General features: G+C 40.0%; 1 protein-coding gene across 1 annotated transcript; it reads right to left on the bottom strand.

The window, feature by feature from the left end:
- Positions 1-1,079: 1,079 nt before the first annotated feature.
- Positions 1,080-9,020, bottom strand: LOC124256627 (charged multivesicular body protein 1b-like). The gene is made up of 6 exons (XM_046690601.1): positions 8,889-9,020; positions 7,590-7,687; positions 6,440-6,655; positions 5,287-5,438; positions 3,490-3,571; positions 1,080-2,775 (listed from the first exon to the last, which is right to left on the bottom strand). The coding sequence occupies exons 1-6, from the start codon at positions 8,893-8,895 to the stop codon at positions 2,734-2,736; spliced, it is 597 nt and encodes a 198-aa protein (XP_046546557.1). The 5' UTR covers positions 8,896-9,020; the 3' UTR covers positions 1,080-2,733.
- Between the last annotated feature and the right edge of the window lie 7,381 nt (positions 9,021-16,401).

Here is a 16,401-nt window from a genome sequence, read left to right as displayed (position 1 = left end):
AATGTTCCAGATATTGCAGGAATAATATGTTCCAGATATTGCAGGAATAAGTGTTGAGATATTGCAGGAATAATTGTTCCAGATCTTGCAGGAATAATTGTTACAGATATTGCAGAAATAAGTGTTCCACATATTACAGGAGTAATTGTTACATATGTTAGAGGAATAATAATGGTTCCAGATATTGCAGGAATAATAATGGTTCCAGACATTACAGGAATATTAACTGGCCCAGATAAATCGGAGAAGATTGTTCAGGAGATTTCACATGTATTGTAATGTTTTACACTGCCGCCTAAGCTGTACATACACTGTGCCAGGCAAGCCTGTGGTTTATGGACTGAGCATTGAATGATCATGACCCCTCCTCTGAATTCACCTACAGCGTATGCTGCAGTATTTTTTGCAGACTGGCTACTAAGGATGTTTGGACCAGTTCAGCCAGGAAAATTACATTTGTGGACAGTTAGAAGATAATGTGATGTATCCAATGCTTTCCTGGATGACATTGAAAATGGGTTTAATGTCCACGATCCACAAGAATGCCACAAGGTGACATTCTTTATTTCACAAAATACAAACCTTGGCGGAAATAAACTGAAACATATCAAACATTGATATGTCCAACAATATGAATGAAGTCCAAATATGTCCACGTCTTGGTCAATGCTGACATCAATATCTAGCAACTGACCTAATAAATTGGAGTTGACGTATTCTACAAGGAAATCAGGGTTAACCAAACTGTCCAACAATTCCCAGGAAAACAGATGATGAAAGGTGCGGCCAGGATGATACTTATGTAACCAGTTAAGCTCATAACCCAAACCTGGATTTCAGGTCTGAATAGGTTTGGTGGTAACCTGAGCTAGTCCACATAGCTGCAGGAGATGACCGAGTGGACTTGATGTTCACATGTACTTGGTTGCTTGTGTGTGCCAGAGGGAGGACATTGTTCATGACGTCAGTCACAGGTTTGTCATCTCCCGACTCAGTTATTTTCAGGCCATTGTCACGCTGGAACATTGCTGAAACATTGCTGACTGGTGATAACCAACATAGAACTCATTAGTCCAACATTATTTGATATAATTTTATTCATATGAAATGGTACTATTTACAATCCGAACGTACAGCCTTATGCAACAAATATCTAACTGAGTATAATACAGAAACCACTGAACAACATCAACATGCTTCTCATGTACAAGAACACATACAAAACTCAGTCACCAACGTGAAAGCTTGTCTGTGAGAGGTTGAAGACTGTCAGCATGTGATCATCGATTCCCTTTTCATATTTATCAGTTGTCTGTGAAACAATAGCAAACAAGACATATGTCCAATTTTGTATATGCAGTATCTTTATGTGGGAATTTCCACTGACATCTCATTATTGAGACTGATGCCATTATTACCCATCCAGGTTCAAGGACATCAAATAATAAGAAGCCATGCAAGTGTCTTGAAACTGTCCTGTCACTTGAAACAACTACTGATTGTGTTCAGGCAAGCTATAGGGATTATTAATCGGATGCTAGCAATGTATGAACTGGACAAAATCAGAGAAATTGATAAATATTTACAAATAAAATACAACATTAGATTAAAACATGGGGCATAACTGGACAATATTCCTAGGACATATACCTTGCACAGGCAAGTTTTGATTGAACTATGATCAGGAAGGAAAGAGTCAGTTTTGTTTCAATGCCATACTGAACAGCCTTTCAGCTACATCACAGGATGCCATCTGCGAAGAAAGCTTCATGTGAAGCAGTCCGCAGACACCAACTAACTCCTGAATCTCTTGCATTAGGGAGGATGGGGATGGAAAGAAATCAATAGTAGTGTAAAACTGGGATTAGAAAAAACATGGCACCTGAAGATATTGATACATAAAACCACTAGACCACTGGTTGAACTTTATCAAAAAGAAACTTAAATACATACAGGAAAACAAGTTTGTAATTGAAGACATTTACTTGAAAATGTGTTGAACAATTGCACTGTACATTAGACACGACAAATTAATCTGATTAAAAATACTCCTGGTCATCAACCAAAAAGAAACTATTTTCTAAAGACAAAAAAAAAACCACAATTAAAACATGCTTCAACACATACAGACCTTTATAAAGACATCTTGTACAATGGGCAGTGTGTACGATCAACATCAAGGCCATCTTGCACAACACAACCATAGTGCTGAACCTTGTAAGTCTATTTCTCTAACGTAGCAGTGTGTCAGTCATCATAGTGAAACATATGAACTTCCTTTAAATGTTCAGTCAATCTCTCACTGTTAGGAATCCACAATTAAGTATCTCTAACTGGAAGACACCTGTCATGTCCCTGTTGACACTGAGTGTCTTTTGTTGTATTAAGCTTGAATTACCTTGTATAATTATCATGATAATGAACCTATTAACCAATTTTGTTGCATGTACATCTCAGTTTAAATAACATGAACAGTATACATGATACATGTAATCGTTTTGTCATTTTTCATACAAGATTTGTGAGTAATATGCCAGAACATACTTGATACTTAGAAAACACAAGTCTTTGAAACCTTGGAAACTTCCAGTTGTAGAGAGCACTTACTCCTCCAGTTGAGTAGTGATGGCGGTGGTTTGTATTGGGTGCAGCGTACTATCTCACCAAGGTCCTGACATTGCCATTTCGCATTGTCTTTGAACAACAACTTTGACAGTGGTGACGATGGGTACTTTACATCTGACGTAGGTTGGCCAATCTTTTCGTGAGTTCATCCTGAAACCAACCCAAACTAGATTATGAATGGGATCTATGTATACATCAAGGATTCTACATGGAGGAAAGGCTTGTGGCATTCTGCGATATCTGAGAAAACCTTAAATCAAACAAATCCTGAAAACTATCCTAGTTTGGTAAGTGGTGAATAACCTCAGCTATAACTGCAGTAACTTTAAGGTTAGTCATGAGACAACTGTGTAAGTCCGTCTTACCTATCGGCTATAAAAGGGTTACTATTGACAACAGCATCTGACGATGAAACTCTTTAAATTATTTATTTTGTTGATTGTTGGTATCTCAGAAATCAAGACAAAACATTTACAGAGAATATATATACTGCTGAAAAACAGTGGCAGAATATAGATGGAAAATAGCGCAAAATAAATGCATAGAAAACAGATGTATAGAAAACAGAAAGCACAATAAATAAAGCATATAGATAGTGCAGGATGAAACCCATGTCCTTGTTTCTATGAAGGGTAAATGAATGTGAATATCATTTAATGGAACAATCAGAAATATTCTAGCATTATCACAGTGACATGTAAAATAATGTACAAGTGTCACACCAGTCGTTGACAGTATGAACACCGGTCCACACCACTAGAGCATGATACACTCTCTGGGCCATCAGAGTCTCCATTCAACCAGAACGTGATAATGGGACCTACTGTAGAATCACACAGGTGTACATTCCATGGATTATCTTACCTGTTCCTGGGAGGCTTGAGTGGAGGCACTAGCACCAACTGCCGAGCCCTGGGCTTGGGGCAGATCCATATTCAGCTCCAGACTGTAACACAACAGTTTAATAACTTCAATACTGGGAGGTACTGATTCATCAAACTATATGTGACTCATTGTGAGTGAGTGAGCGAGTTTTGGTTTTATGCCGCTTTGGGCTATATTCCAACAATATCATGGCAGGGGACACCAGAAATGGGCTTCACATATTGTACCCATGTGGGGAATCGAACCCAGGTCTTCGGCGTGATAAGCGAACACTTTAACCACTAGGCTACCCCACTGCCCCTCACACTATCTGTGCTTTATGATAGTCTATGACACGAAAAGGAAGACAACAAGGACAACTGAATTGTTGATAGTTGACATCAGTGCCATGCTGTGTTTTCTAAGTATCTATAGTTTTACAGATATAAAACAATTAAAAACACACCTATTATCACCATCCCATTAAGCACATATACCATTACCTTTACATACACACATTTACATTTATCCGGCAATAACAAGAGTTATCTCCCTTAACTCAGTCACAGTAGCAATCCTTAAACCTTGGAAATGGTAAAGTGCTAGGACTAATATAGGAAGCGAGGAATTCATTGGTTGTAATCTAAACATGCTCAAAATGCTATTGCAGCAGTAGTGTAACTTTTACAATAAAAGGGTAAGGGTGTTTTTCACTATCACAATGTTATTGCTTTATTAAAATTTCCATAAGCTTGCCAGTAAGGACCAGTTCCATTAATGCTAAAAGTATCCTAAGCTTGTTATGGGCAAATGGAAATGTAAACATTTTGTGGTGTATTGTGATTGGTATTATTGTAATGTTGATATTTAACATCTTGACTGCTATCTGGTCTTTGGTCAGGTTTGTAGATGAAACTCTTTTAAAAACATTTACCCTTTATTGAGCAGATTACTGGCCAGGGTTCAACATTTTACAAAACATCTGCTACTCACAGACGAGTAATCATGAAGAAGAACAACGGACATTTCATTGTCGGCCTTGCCACACCCACTAGGTAAATGCCAGCTAATCAGTTTTGAAAATTGTGTAAAATAAATTAATTTGAATACCTCTGTGCACAATCACTGACAGTGCAGGGGAGACAACTCAGTAAATGTCTTGAACTATGGCAACTGAATCCTGGCACTCAACAAACATGATTAATTCTTGACCTGGCAGAGAGTAACACAGTAACTCCATACTGACAATGAGTGTGAACATATTTGCTCAAAATGGCAGCTGGTCTGTATAACGGTTTCAGAAATACATGTTTACATGTTTAAGGGTCAATAGTGATGGGGTAGCCAAGTGGTTAAAGTGTTCACTTGTCAAGCCAAATGCCTGGGTTCAATTCCTGACATGGACACAATGTGTGAAGCCCATTTCTAGTGTCCCCTGCAGTGATATTGCTGGAATATTGCTAAACGCAACATAGACACCCAACTCACTCACTCCAGTAGTGCTCAGAAATGTTGGGGTCATGTGAGCATTAGTCCCCAGAGAACATTTGACATATAGTTGCCATTTGTCCACTTCTTAAACAAACACATATTGAGTGAGTGAGTGAGTGAGAGGATGACAGAGAGAAAATAGTTTTAAGCTGCTTTCAGTAAAATGTTCTCATGAAGGTAAGGGACACCAGAAAGTAACCATCAGCACATACAGCATCAATAACACTATTTGGGCTTTGTTGAATAAGGGCCTTCTCCCATATCCATCTGAGGTCCTGTGAACTACATGCTCAGCTGACCACTTACCCAGCTTCATCGGCCACTTCCTGCATGAGGCTGTCCACCTGCCCCTGGGGTGTGGTCAGTGTGGATGTGTTGCACATGGTGTTCTCCATCACCTGCGACTGCACATCCAGGTTCTCGAACTGCTGCTCAAACCTGTCCATCAATACTGACACCTGTAAAAAACACAAGCGAGAAGGTTGGATTACTTCACTGATGTCATTCCAACCTCTGGAGGAAAGTGAAATCAGATAGAAGTTTACTGGTGATACCAGCAGCTATTAGGGCTGGCTATCTATATAGACATCGATAATCGTTAACCTCTACTGCAAGCTATACAATTTGATTCTTTTACAATGTGTGTATTTCCATCCTCAAACGTCACATGTATTAATTCTCTTATGATAACTACCCTGAACTTATTTGCAAGGTGTTGCTTCTCCCTGGATATCTAACACTCTGGATCAGCATGATTTATACAATAACAGTAAGTAGATTTTCGGGCAAGTTTACCTCTTCACACTTCAGTGTAATTTGAACGCAGAGATGACTGACGTGTTTTGCAGACTCAAATTGAAGCAATACCACCAACTGGTTACAGGATATGTATCTCAATAGAAAGTGGAATACCCTATTTAACATGATAAGTCAGTACTGCCATATCATTATTCCAGCCATCTGTGGCACATGATATTCTAGGTGATCTAGGTATTTACATTGCTATTAGGTTCATTAGGCCAGACCAATTTGATTTCTTGTTTTACGGATCTGTCGGTTGTATTTGTTCAAGAATAGGAAAACAAACAAAAGTTAATTTCAAAAAATAAAATCCTAATGTTTTACTGCTCAAAAATGTAAATTTACAAGAAAAGTTTTTTTAGATTGTGTTTTGCCCCATAAACACTTCATAAATTGACCAAAGTAAAATATTTTTAGTATTTATTTATTTTTATTTTTATTTTTTTTCCCTCCTGCCTTTAGGTTTTCTGAGGACAAAAATCAGTAAAACAAGAAATAAAATTGGTCTGGCCTTAACATGATTAACTATTTTTTTATACTGTATATAAATACATATATTCCAGACTTAAGCTAGTCTCACATTTATCAGATCTTTGCTGAGTCAGTTCATTGGGACACCAGCCGGACACACAGAAAAAGCCTGATGACAAACACATACCTTCTCTAAATTCATTGATTTCATTGCAGATTCCATAGACTTGACCACACCAGCCATGGAGCCGGTGACCTGCTTCATGGTGAGCGCTGTCTGGACCCGGGCTGCAACAGCGTCTATCCGTGCACTCATACGGCGGTAGTTGAGGGCCTGGTTCTTCTGGCGGATGGAGTTCTCAGCGTGGATCTTGGCACCCTCCATGTTGCCTTTCTGTATTGCCTGTACGTAGCCACATAAGTGTAAGCACAGATCAGATAACTGGGCACTAATACCCATCCTCCCACAGATGAGTTACATGGACATGCTAAATCACTGACAGTGATATGTATTATCGGATCAGTGAACAGTGTGATGTAACTTGTGTGTAAACCAATGTATTTTGAGCCAGTAGGCTTACCATGCTTACACGTGGGGTACATCACATCATATACAGAGACAATGAATCTATCTAACTGGAAAAGGTTTCACCCATTTATCTGAAAAAAGTTCATTGGTACATATATCGAATGGTTCCACAGATAGCACAACAGCTAAAGGATGATGCAAACACACTCAGTTTTCGCACTTGCATTACCATTGCAATCAGATATGCATGGTTCAGTTTCATATCTGCCTTTGACTGCAAGCTCAGTTTCACATTGCATTCACATTGGTAACAGGTTGGGCATTTCCATGTGGGGAATATGAAATTTGCATTTTATCTCTCATGGGGAACATGGGACTTGAATGCCCACTGAGTAACTGATAAGAAACATGAACTGAAGAAAAGGTAAGATAGTGTCAATTGAAACAAGGTATATGCAGTTGGAGGTAAGATCCGAGTATATTATCATGATTATGGTAGTCTGCAAACAGGTGACTGAAAACATGAGCAAAAACTAATAAGATCATGGCAAGCTGACAAGTGACATGCATTCATCCCAGTCAATCAACCACACCCTGTCCAGTTGTTTGTTTCTTTGTCTTCTGATAAACAACAGATACTGAACATACCTCAGACATAAGGAATCACCATGAAGGAAAATCATATTACTAATTCAAAAGCACCATGGTAACAGATTCCCAGTTGATATTTTTTTAAGTCATAACCTGTAATTAAAATTTTGGACAACATATCAAACCATGGTGATATTTAAAAAAAATGTCAACTTACCTTTTTCAATTTAACTTTTTCTTCCTTTTCTGACTTTTCACTTTTTTTGGCATTTCTTTCCAAATCCTTAGCGGCAAACTTGAGATTAAAAAGATGTTCTGCACATTGTCAAGGAAATATCCACAACACATTTGGGGCATTGCTGTATGTGTATGATGTTTATGATTAAAGTTAAGATGACTTCAGATACTCATTTAATTGTTTCTCTAACCAGAGACCACATAACAGGGGGACGGTGTATTGTTATATGGTCTCTGCTCGATTATTTACAGACCATTGCCTATTATACCTGGATTATTGCTGAGGACCAGGCGTTAAACATATTAAACAACAAACATTTGTGAAACAAACAAAACAAAACTCTGAAGAGACAGTGTCTTTACAGCAAACAGTAAACACAGCAATATTAACCTGGATCAAAATGGCTGAACCTAGAATACATATTTGTGATGGAAATAAGTAATCAGCTGACAATGTATGTTACCATGGTTACATAATAAAGTACAATACAAAATAAACATGAAATGAACATTCTCATTGAGAGTGTGATGAGCTGTATTGAAGGACTTGTGTAATGTTCCCTGTCTGACTGACTGATTTTGGTTATACGCCGCTTTTAGCAATATTCCAGCAATATCAGGGCGGGGGACACCAGAAATGGGCTTCACACATTGTACCCATGTGGGGATTCGAACCCGGGTCTTCGGCGTGATGAGCCAACGCTTTAACCATTAGGCTACCCCACCGCCCCTGTTCCCTGTGAGAACCATTTCATAAGAATGTCAATATAAATATTATTATGTATTTATCACTACATAAATATGTCTAATTAACATGATTATTATTGGGATTTACATTGGTGATTGACAAATTGTGATCATAACTGCCCTGGAGAGGTTGGCTTTTTCAACCATGCTAATGATACACACACAATAGAAGAATGTCTTTTCTAATAACAAAAGAAACGGTCGAATGTGACTACCATTACACACCATGTAAACACTGTATGACTATGACTTATGATCGACATTGTCACTGACAAGGAAAACAAAGTTTCTGAACACACATCGAACAGTGGAGCAAGATTTTGAGTGTTTTAGTACAAACTCGAGACATGGTATTGACGACATATGCATAAAACACTAGTGTCTGACTTTTAGGAAAGGAACGTTGGTCTATACATCAATCGAACAATTAAATAAGGCGGAAGTCTTCTCTTGTGTCTGTGGATATTTTCACTGGATTTACTACCAATACATACTTACGAGTCTAGACCAAAACAGACGAGAAAAAGGATACTGTCCATGGCTTCGAATAGCAGTCAGTCGACTTCTTCTGTTCAATCAATCTGAATGAATAACGGGTCGTGTTTTCAATATTATTAGGCAATATTTGTGACTTATCTTCTTGTGACTCTTGTTTGTATTTGACGTCATATAGTGTATTTAGCTAACAACTCATTTCACTCATTCGGCTATTTTCAAACTTCAGTTGGATGTTTGGCAAAAAGTTACCTTTATATATTAAAAGTCAAACTGTAATTAATAATTTTAATAAATATTATGTGGATTCTGATCGTAATTACTGTTGTGGAGGTCATATTAATTTTGACTTACTACAGGTAGTAAGTAGGCTGTGTACAAGTAGTATGTAATCTTCCACCCGGATTTCTTTTCCGGACCAAAACTAAAGGGAACTAACCGTACGTATCTGTTAACACACGGAAAACGTCGCAATAATGTACTGAAGCGCGTGTAAAATATACCATTAACCATGTATAACCATATAATTTTGAATGTGACAGATATTGAGCGCTTCCTTGTTCAACGTCCTTACTATACCGGGACAGAGACTAGTATCATTTATCATGTTACGTGATAAGTTTTGAGTGTCTTGCCGGTGTGTTGTTGAGCGAGGTACAACAAATAGTATTCTGTCATCTAGTTCAGCCAGCTAAACGTCTTGTTCCTACCAAGGTATACACCATACCTTGGTAGGAGCAAGACGTTTAGCTGGCTGAATTATCTGTCAGTAAGTGAGTTTAGTTTTGCGCCGCTTTTGGCAATTTTCCAGCAATATCATGGCGGGGGTGCCAGAAATGGGCTTTACACAATGTACCCATGTGGGGAATCGAACCCGGGTCTTCGGCATGACGGGCGGACGTTAAAAAACACTACACTGTCCCACTACCCCATATACATCCAGGCGTTAGTCAGTTGGAATAGGCTGATCCTTCACTGGTGTCGACCGGGATCACCCACAGCCGTTGTCCAGAAAGCGCTGATCACAAGGTTATTTCTGATTGAAACCCAGGCTCGCTGACCTGGTTGACACATGACCACCGCCATATAGCTGGAATATTTCTCACTCACTCACACTCACTCTGATTGAAACCATCTGTTTAGGCAGAAAAAAATAGTTTTACAGAACGGAATCAGTCAAAAGAAATGAGCTCAATCAAGTATATATCTAAACACACACACTCTTTAACCGTGATGGGCGAACTCTTTAACACTACTGTACCAATAATATGACTGTAACATCTGAAACCGTCATCTCTCACTGAAGGTAAGGTTGATACTACTCAGAAGGGGATGATCGTGTTGTGTCAGTATTTTGGGGATTTCTTTTACCGTCAATAATGAAGGGCTTGCAGAAAAATTAACGTCGACGCGTCGCATGTATGCTGAAAAACGTAATGATGTTTATAGATTGAAACACTGTATTATCTCTTTAGATAGATCATCCACAGCAGGACAATATCCTACTCCATGATTCTCCAGACGTTGCCGACCTCCACGTGTGACGTCGTCAAAAACACAAACTGCCACATTAGCAGCTCCAGCAATTCCTGGGTTGAGACCAGTTAGAGTTAGAAACGAACACGCCGGAGTCAAGTGACTTCGACGTCACCGGCACACACACGCCTACTTTTGTGTTGTCGCTATCCGATGTTCAGAAGACAAGACTTGGACAGTTTACAGATAAGTCCAGTGAAACCTTGAAAACTCGAGCAGGGCACAGTGCAGGCGTACTTAGTGACGTCTGCGCTACTCAACAACGTTACTTTGGGTATTGAAGTGGAAAGGTATGGGGTCGCATCACAACTAATGGGATAACACGGGTCATTACAGGCAAGGGACGTTTGAATGGCGCCCTTTAGGAATTAGATGTACAGGGACGTAGCGTCACATTGCAGAGGGATAGCGCCTACTTACACGTTGCTCGTATTGTAACAGATTGTTTGAGAAACATAATATTGCTGTATTCCGCCAATACAGCTATTTCCCTCGACCTCTCCCGCACAGAAGATGTTCGAAATAAAATGCATCGACGCCTACGACAGGACCAGTACCACTCGGTAACGCTGTCTCTGTCTGGCCAAATCTTTGCTTGCGCAGGCCGTTTTCAATCACCAGTCATTCTGTGTCTCAGTGGGCAAACGGTGGTCACACGCGATACTGAAATTTGTTCACTGAGTTGTTAAACCACCTCGTTTTATAGAGCGTGTCTTCAAGTACCAGGTGTTGGTTTTGACCCTGTACATATATGTCAGAGAAACCAATGATTGATAGCATTGAAATCGCACCCGTTACCAGGGTACAATGGTACCCACTACCCATGCCATTCAGTTCTGGCATGTAAACGTATCCCGGCTGTATTCGTATGTTCACGTACCCCGGCTATATTGGTATGTAAACGTATCCAGCTGATTGGTATGCATAAGTATAACGACTTTATTGGTATGTAAACGTATCCCGGCTGTATTGGCATGTAAACGTACCCCGACTAAATGGGCATGTAAACGTGCCCCTGCTGTATTGGTGTGTAAACGTAACACGGCTGTATTGGCATGTAAACATATCCCGGCTGTATTGGCATGTAAACGTAACAAGGCTAAATGGGTATGTAAACGTACCCCGGATAAATGGGTATGTAAACGTACCCCTGCTGTATTGGTATGTAAGTGTATCCCGGCTGTATTGGTATGCAAGTGTATCCCGGCTGTAATGGCATGTAAATGTATCCGGCTGTATTAACATGTAAACGTACCCCGGATATATTGGCATGTAAACGTGCCCCTGCTGTATTGGTATGTAAACATACCCCGGCTGTATTGGCATGTAAACGTACCCCGACTGTATTGGCATGTAAACGTAACACGGCTGTATTGGCATGTAAACGTACCACGGCTGTATTGGCATGTAAAAAAACCTGGCTGTATTGGCATGTAAACGTATTTCGGCTGTATTGGCATGTAAACGTACCCCGACTGTGTTGGCATGTAAAAGAACCGTGGCTGTATTGGCATGTAAACGTATCACGGCTGTATTGGCATCGTAAACGTACCCCGACTGTATTGGCATGTAAACGTAGCCTGGCTGTATTGGCATGTAAACGTACCCTTGTAAAGCGTACCACGGCTGTATTGGTACGTACCCCTGCTGTATTGGTATGTATCCTGGCTGTATTGGCCCCGGCTATATTGGTATGTAAACGTGCCCCTACTGTATTGGTATGTAAATGTAAACTGTATTGGCATGTAGGTGCCCCTGCTGTATTGGCGTGTAAACGTACCCCGGCTGTATTGGCATGTAAACGTGCCCCTACTGTATTGGCATGTAAACGTGCCCCGGCTGTATTGGCATGTAAACGTACCCCTACTGTATTGGCATGTAAACGTGTCCCTGCTGTATTGGCATGTAAACGTGCCCCGGCTGTATTGGCACGTGCCCTGGTATTGGTATGTAAACCCCTGCTGTATTGGCATGTAAACGTTTCCCGGCTGCATTGGCATGTAAACGTGCCCCGGTTATATTGGCATGTAAACGTGCCCCTGCTGTATTGGCATGTAAACGTACCCTGTTGTATTGGCATGTAAACGTATCCCGGCTGTATTGGCGTGTAAACGTACCCCTGCTGTATTGGCATGTAAACGTACCCCTGCTGTATTGGTATGCAAAAGTATAACGACTTTATTGGTATGTAAATGTATCCATACCCAATCACTCATCCTTGTTCCACCGTACCCTGTCTGGGATCTGGTATGCCGTACCTAATCTTGCACCACCGTTCCCCGTCTCTAGTTACGTACTGCCGTGTCCCTGAAACGACGTCCTCCGAATGAATTGTTTGTTTCAATCAGTAAGGTCGACATGTAACGTTACTGGACTCACTTCACAAGCTCCAGGCCCACATGGTATGTCAGGAAGAATGCCATCTCACATGAACACTCAGTGTGTTGGCCTTAGTAGAGTCTCTCCTTTCCTATTCGACATATGCCTGTTCCTGAAAACATCCCCATCGTCAAGTAATCGATCTCAAATCAACATACAGCATCTTATACGACCTATACTGTGTCTAATACTCGACAAAACAGGTTCCGAGCAAAACAACCCACAGTTTCTGAGTGTGAAAAGGGCAAGCAACACATTTCCGTGTCAGAACAGGTATTAATGTTGTTTATGCTGTTCTTGATTATACCTAGTTCAGCCAGCTAAACGTCGTGTTCCTACCAAGGTATACACCGATACCATCGGTATTAGGGGTGGGCGATAATACCGGTTAACCGGTATATTGCAATATATATATATATATATTCGTGATATAGTCAAAACTACTAGAAACATTTTTATTTCCTTTATATTATTATACATTAATAGTTTTGAGATTGTTTAAACCCTTTAAACCATATAAATAAATAAAATAGATTAATACCGGCACTCGTTGTAAGGATAAACAACCCAAAATGGCTGACGCCGCTGCAGACGCATTTTCCCCGAGTCACAAACTTTAGAGTGAAGTCTTCAATTTGGAAACATTTTCAATTGATCTCTTGTATAATCACATCTGAGTCCTGGCAGTGGCCAGTGGCATTGTTTCATAAGAAAGGAAACAGTAATTTCAATTACCTTAACCCATGTGTTACACTTTCACAATATATTGCAATACATATTGCAATACGCCAACACATATCACAATATATCGCAATACGAACATTTTGGCAATACCCAACCCTAATCTGTATACCATTGGTATACCATCGGTGTATACCTTGGTAGGTACACGACGTTTAGCTGGCTGAACTAGATCATACCATGTCTAACCAAGCACTCGATCGATGATACAAACCATGAGTTTATTAACCACCACATGCTATCTTCCATGTATCAGTCACAAACACAGTCAGCTGATATCGCCCCTCTCCGACAATGGCGACACCGGCGTATTCAGAATATCCACGACTACAATGTTAGCATCGTCTTCAATTTTATATCGATTTATCATCTCACATAAATATTCAAACACTGGCCACGACAGCGGGTGAGTAGAATTCAGAGTTATCTTCCCTAATTGCTGCAAACATGATAAGCTTCATCGTTCGAGAAGTTTCGTAATAGGACCGTTTCTGTAAGACTGGCAGTAAATAAATGTGAACAACAAGAGTACGAATCGAGGTATTTTACGACCACCTCATGAACTTGCAAAGTGCAGTTTATATAAATATATATTTCTTAAAACACCGAATTCGTGCCAGATTTCAACAGTATTCTGGGTTAATGAAACGAAACAGTCCTCTTTCCAAGACAATCGACAGTGACAATCTAAACCTTTGTGAGTGCGTCATTGTTTCTCCTGTGATATATTTGACTCTGCTCGTTTTAATGTTAAATCCGTAAGAGTGTGTGTGTTTAAATATATACTTGATTGAGCTAATTTCTTTTGACTGATTCCGTCCTGTAAAACTGATATTTCTGCCTAAAATCGATGGTTTCAATCAGAAATAACCATGTAAGTAGACAATCAAGACTGATCAGCGCTTTCTAACGGCTGTGGGTGATCCCGTTCGACACCAGTGAAGGATCGGCCTATTCCAACTGACTAACGCCTGGATGTATATGGGGTAGTGGGACAGTGAAGTGGTTAAAGCGTCCGCCCGTCATGCCGAAGACTCGGGTTCGATTCCCTACATGGTACGATATGTGAAGCTCATTTCTGGTGATATTGGATTATTGATAAAAGCAACGAAAAACGAAATTTACTCACTTACTTCACTTTATATAAAGGATTTATATGACTTATACACGAATAACGGCGTGAATGCACGTGCCTGTACCAGTTTGGAAATATGCCTGTTTAATGCTGCAAGTCAGTTGCGACACAATGCTGCAGTTTAACATGGACAAAACAGAGCCTCAGGCAGGGTACCAGGAAGGATAACTTGTGACGTCTTTTAGCACCACCCGGTCTGGAGATCAAACCACCCATCCAGCGTTCCCCAGGCAGGAGCCCTATCTACTTCACCACAGAGGACGTTGAAGACACTGCAGATGTCACTGAAGGCGTCCAAGACTCTCAATATCTCTTTGAAGTCACACTTCTGAAAACAAACCCCGAAAACATGGAACTGATTTTTTGTGTAAATCGAAATGGTGTTTTCAAATGAACAGTGATCTTCAATTGGCACATAATGTGTGGTCTGTAATACAACTTGCGTGGAAATCATATCTACCGAATTTCACGCATTACATGAAATGATTTTAACCCTTAGGCTATCAGTTATGATCAGAGTTTCAAACAAACAGTATAATTTACCACCGAGGTGGTTGGCCTACACTTTCAGAAATAGCAGTATCAGGACAGACACGAGTTTTGCCTTGCTGTAGATATTGTCTTTAAAGTGACGTTATTGTGAGTAAGTCAGTTTAGTTTTACTATGTTCTATTCAAGCAATTTGATGGCAGGGGCCACCTTAAACGGGCTTCACACATTGAACTCATGTTGGGAATCGAACCCGGGTCTTGGTTTGACGACGAACGCTTTAACCACTGGGCTACCCCACCGCACCAGGCAAAATTGTGCTTCCATGGGCATTAAATGCCACAATATGCGTCAATCTGTTTGCAAGCATATCCTCTTCGCGCAGAGGCTGATACTGAACTAGCCGCGGTCCAAGGGTTAAACAGAAGGGCTTATATGAGGACTTAACAGCTGGTTAATCACCGTGGTTCACATTTAAAATACAAACAGGTGTGTGGGTGTCATCTTTATAACAAATCCACAAACACCTACATCGTTCACCATGCTTGAATACACACGCGCAAATTGTGAATCACGACCTCACAGTCTCTCACAGTTGAAAGATCATTTCAAATCAAACTAGATCTTTTATTTCTTCAACATTATGTGAGGCACAGTTTCCCTTTTCGTCGGTATTTATTAAATACATGTTGTGTTTGCGTCATGTAAAATGGTGAACAGAGACTGATTTCAAGCATGATGTATCTGATGCCGCTGCTTGGAAGAATATCTATAGTCTTCAAAAAAGTAGGGGAACTTTTTCAATTTACGATTGAAAACAATGGGAGATGTATCCGAGTAAATCAATGTTGATATGGTAATAATGTTTTAAGAGTGCATCACCACTTGAACTTCCTTATGACCATAAGTTGTTTGTACATTAATAGCTCTTGAAAGATGATTGGTGTATGACGTGAATTTTGCATGTGTACTATTTTCAAACAACAACAGAAAACCCGGTTAGAAACACACACTAACAACTGTGTGATGCAAGATGATGTCGAAATTAATGGTCGACAGTGATTTATCGACCTTCTTGAAAACCGACAAATCAAGAATGACAACCCATACGCATGTATGGAGCTACTGCGTTGTGCACGTGCATCTCATGCGTTGTGTTTAGGGGTGGTGATAAAGAGAAATACTGGTGCGTTCATCAGATGTCTTAGTTTGAAAAGCGTGTTAACGCTTATACCCCCTATTCAAATGTTCCCCTACATTTTTTAAAGAG

This window comes from Haliotis rubra, unplaced genomic scaffold (assembly GCF_003918875.1).
Source record: "Haliotis rubra isolate DU_JTF1 unplaced genomic scaffold, ASM391887v1 Scf632, whole genome shotgun sequence".
In the NCBI taxonomy this organism is placed as follows: domain Eukaryota; kingdom Metazoa; phylum Mollusca; class Gastropoda; order Lepetellida; family Haliotidae; genus Haliotis; species Haliotis rubra.
Note: the sequence above shows the minus strand (reverse complement) of the source record. Positions and strands in the feature narration are given on the sequence as shown.

Excerpts from the sequence above, each read along its gene's own strand:
- LOC124256627 (XM_046690601.1), bottom strand. Across the intron at positions 5,439-6,439 it reads AATCAATGAATTTAGAGAAG|GTGTCAGTATTGATGGACAG; the intron begins GTATGTGTTTGT and ends TGTTTTTTACAG. Across the intron at positions 3,572-5,286 it reads GAAGTGGCCGATGAAGCTGG|TCTGGAGCTGAATATGGATC; the intron begins GTAAGTGGTCAG and ends GTTGTGTTACAG.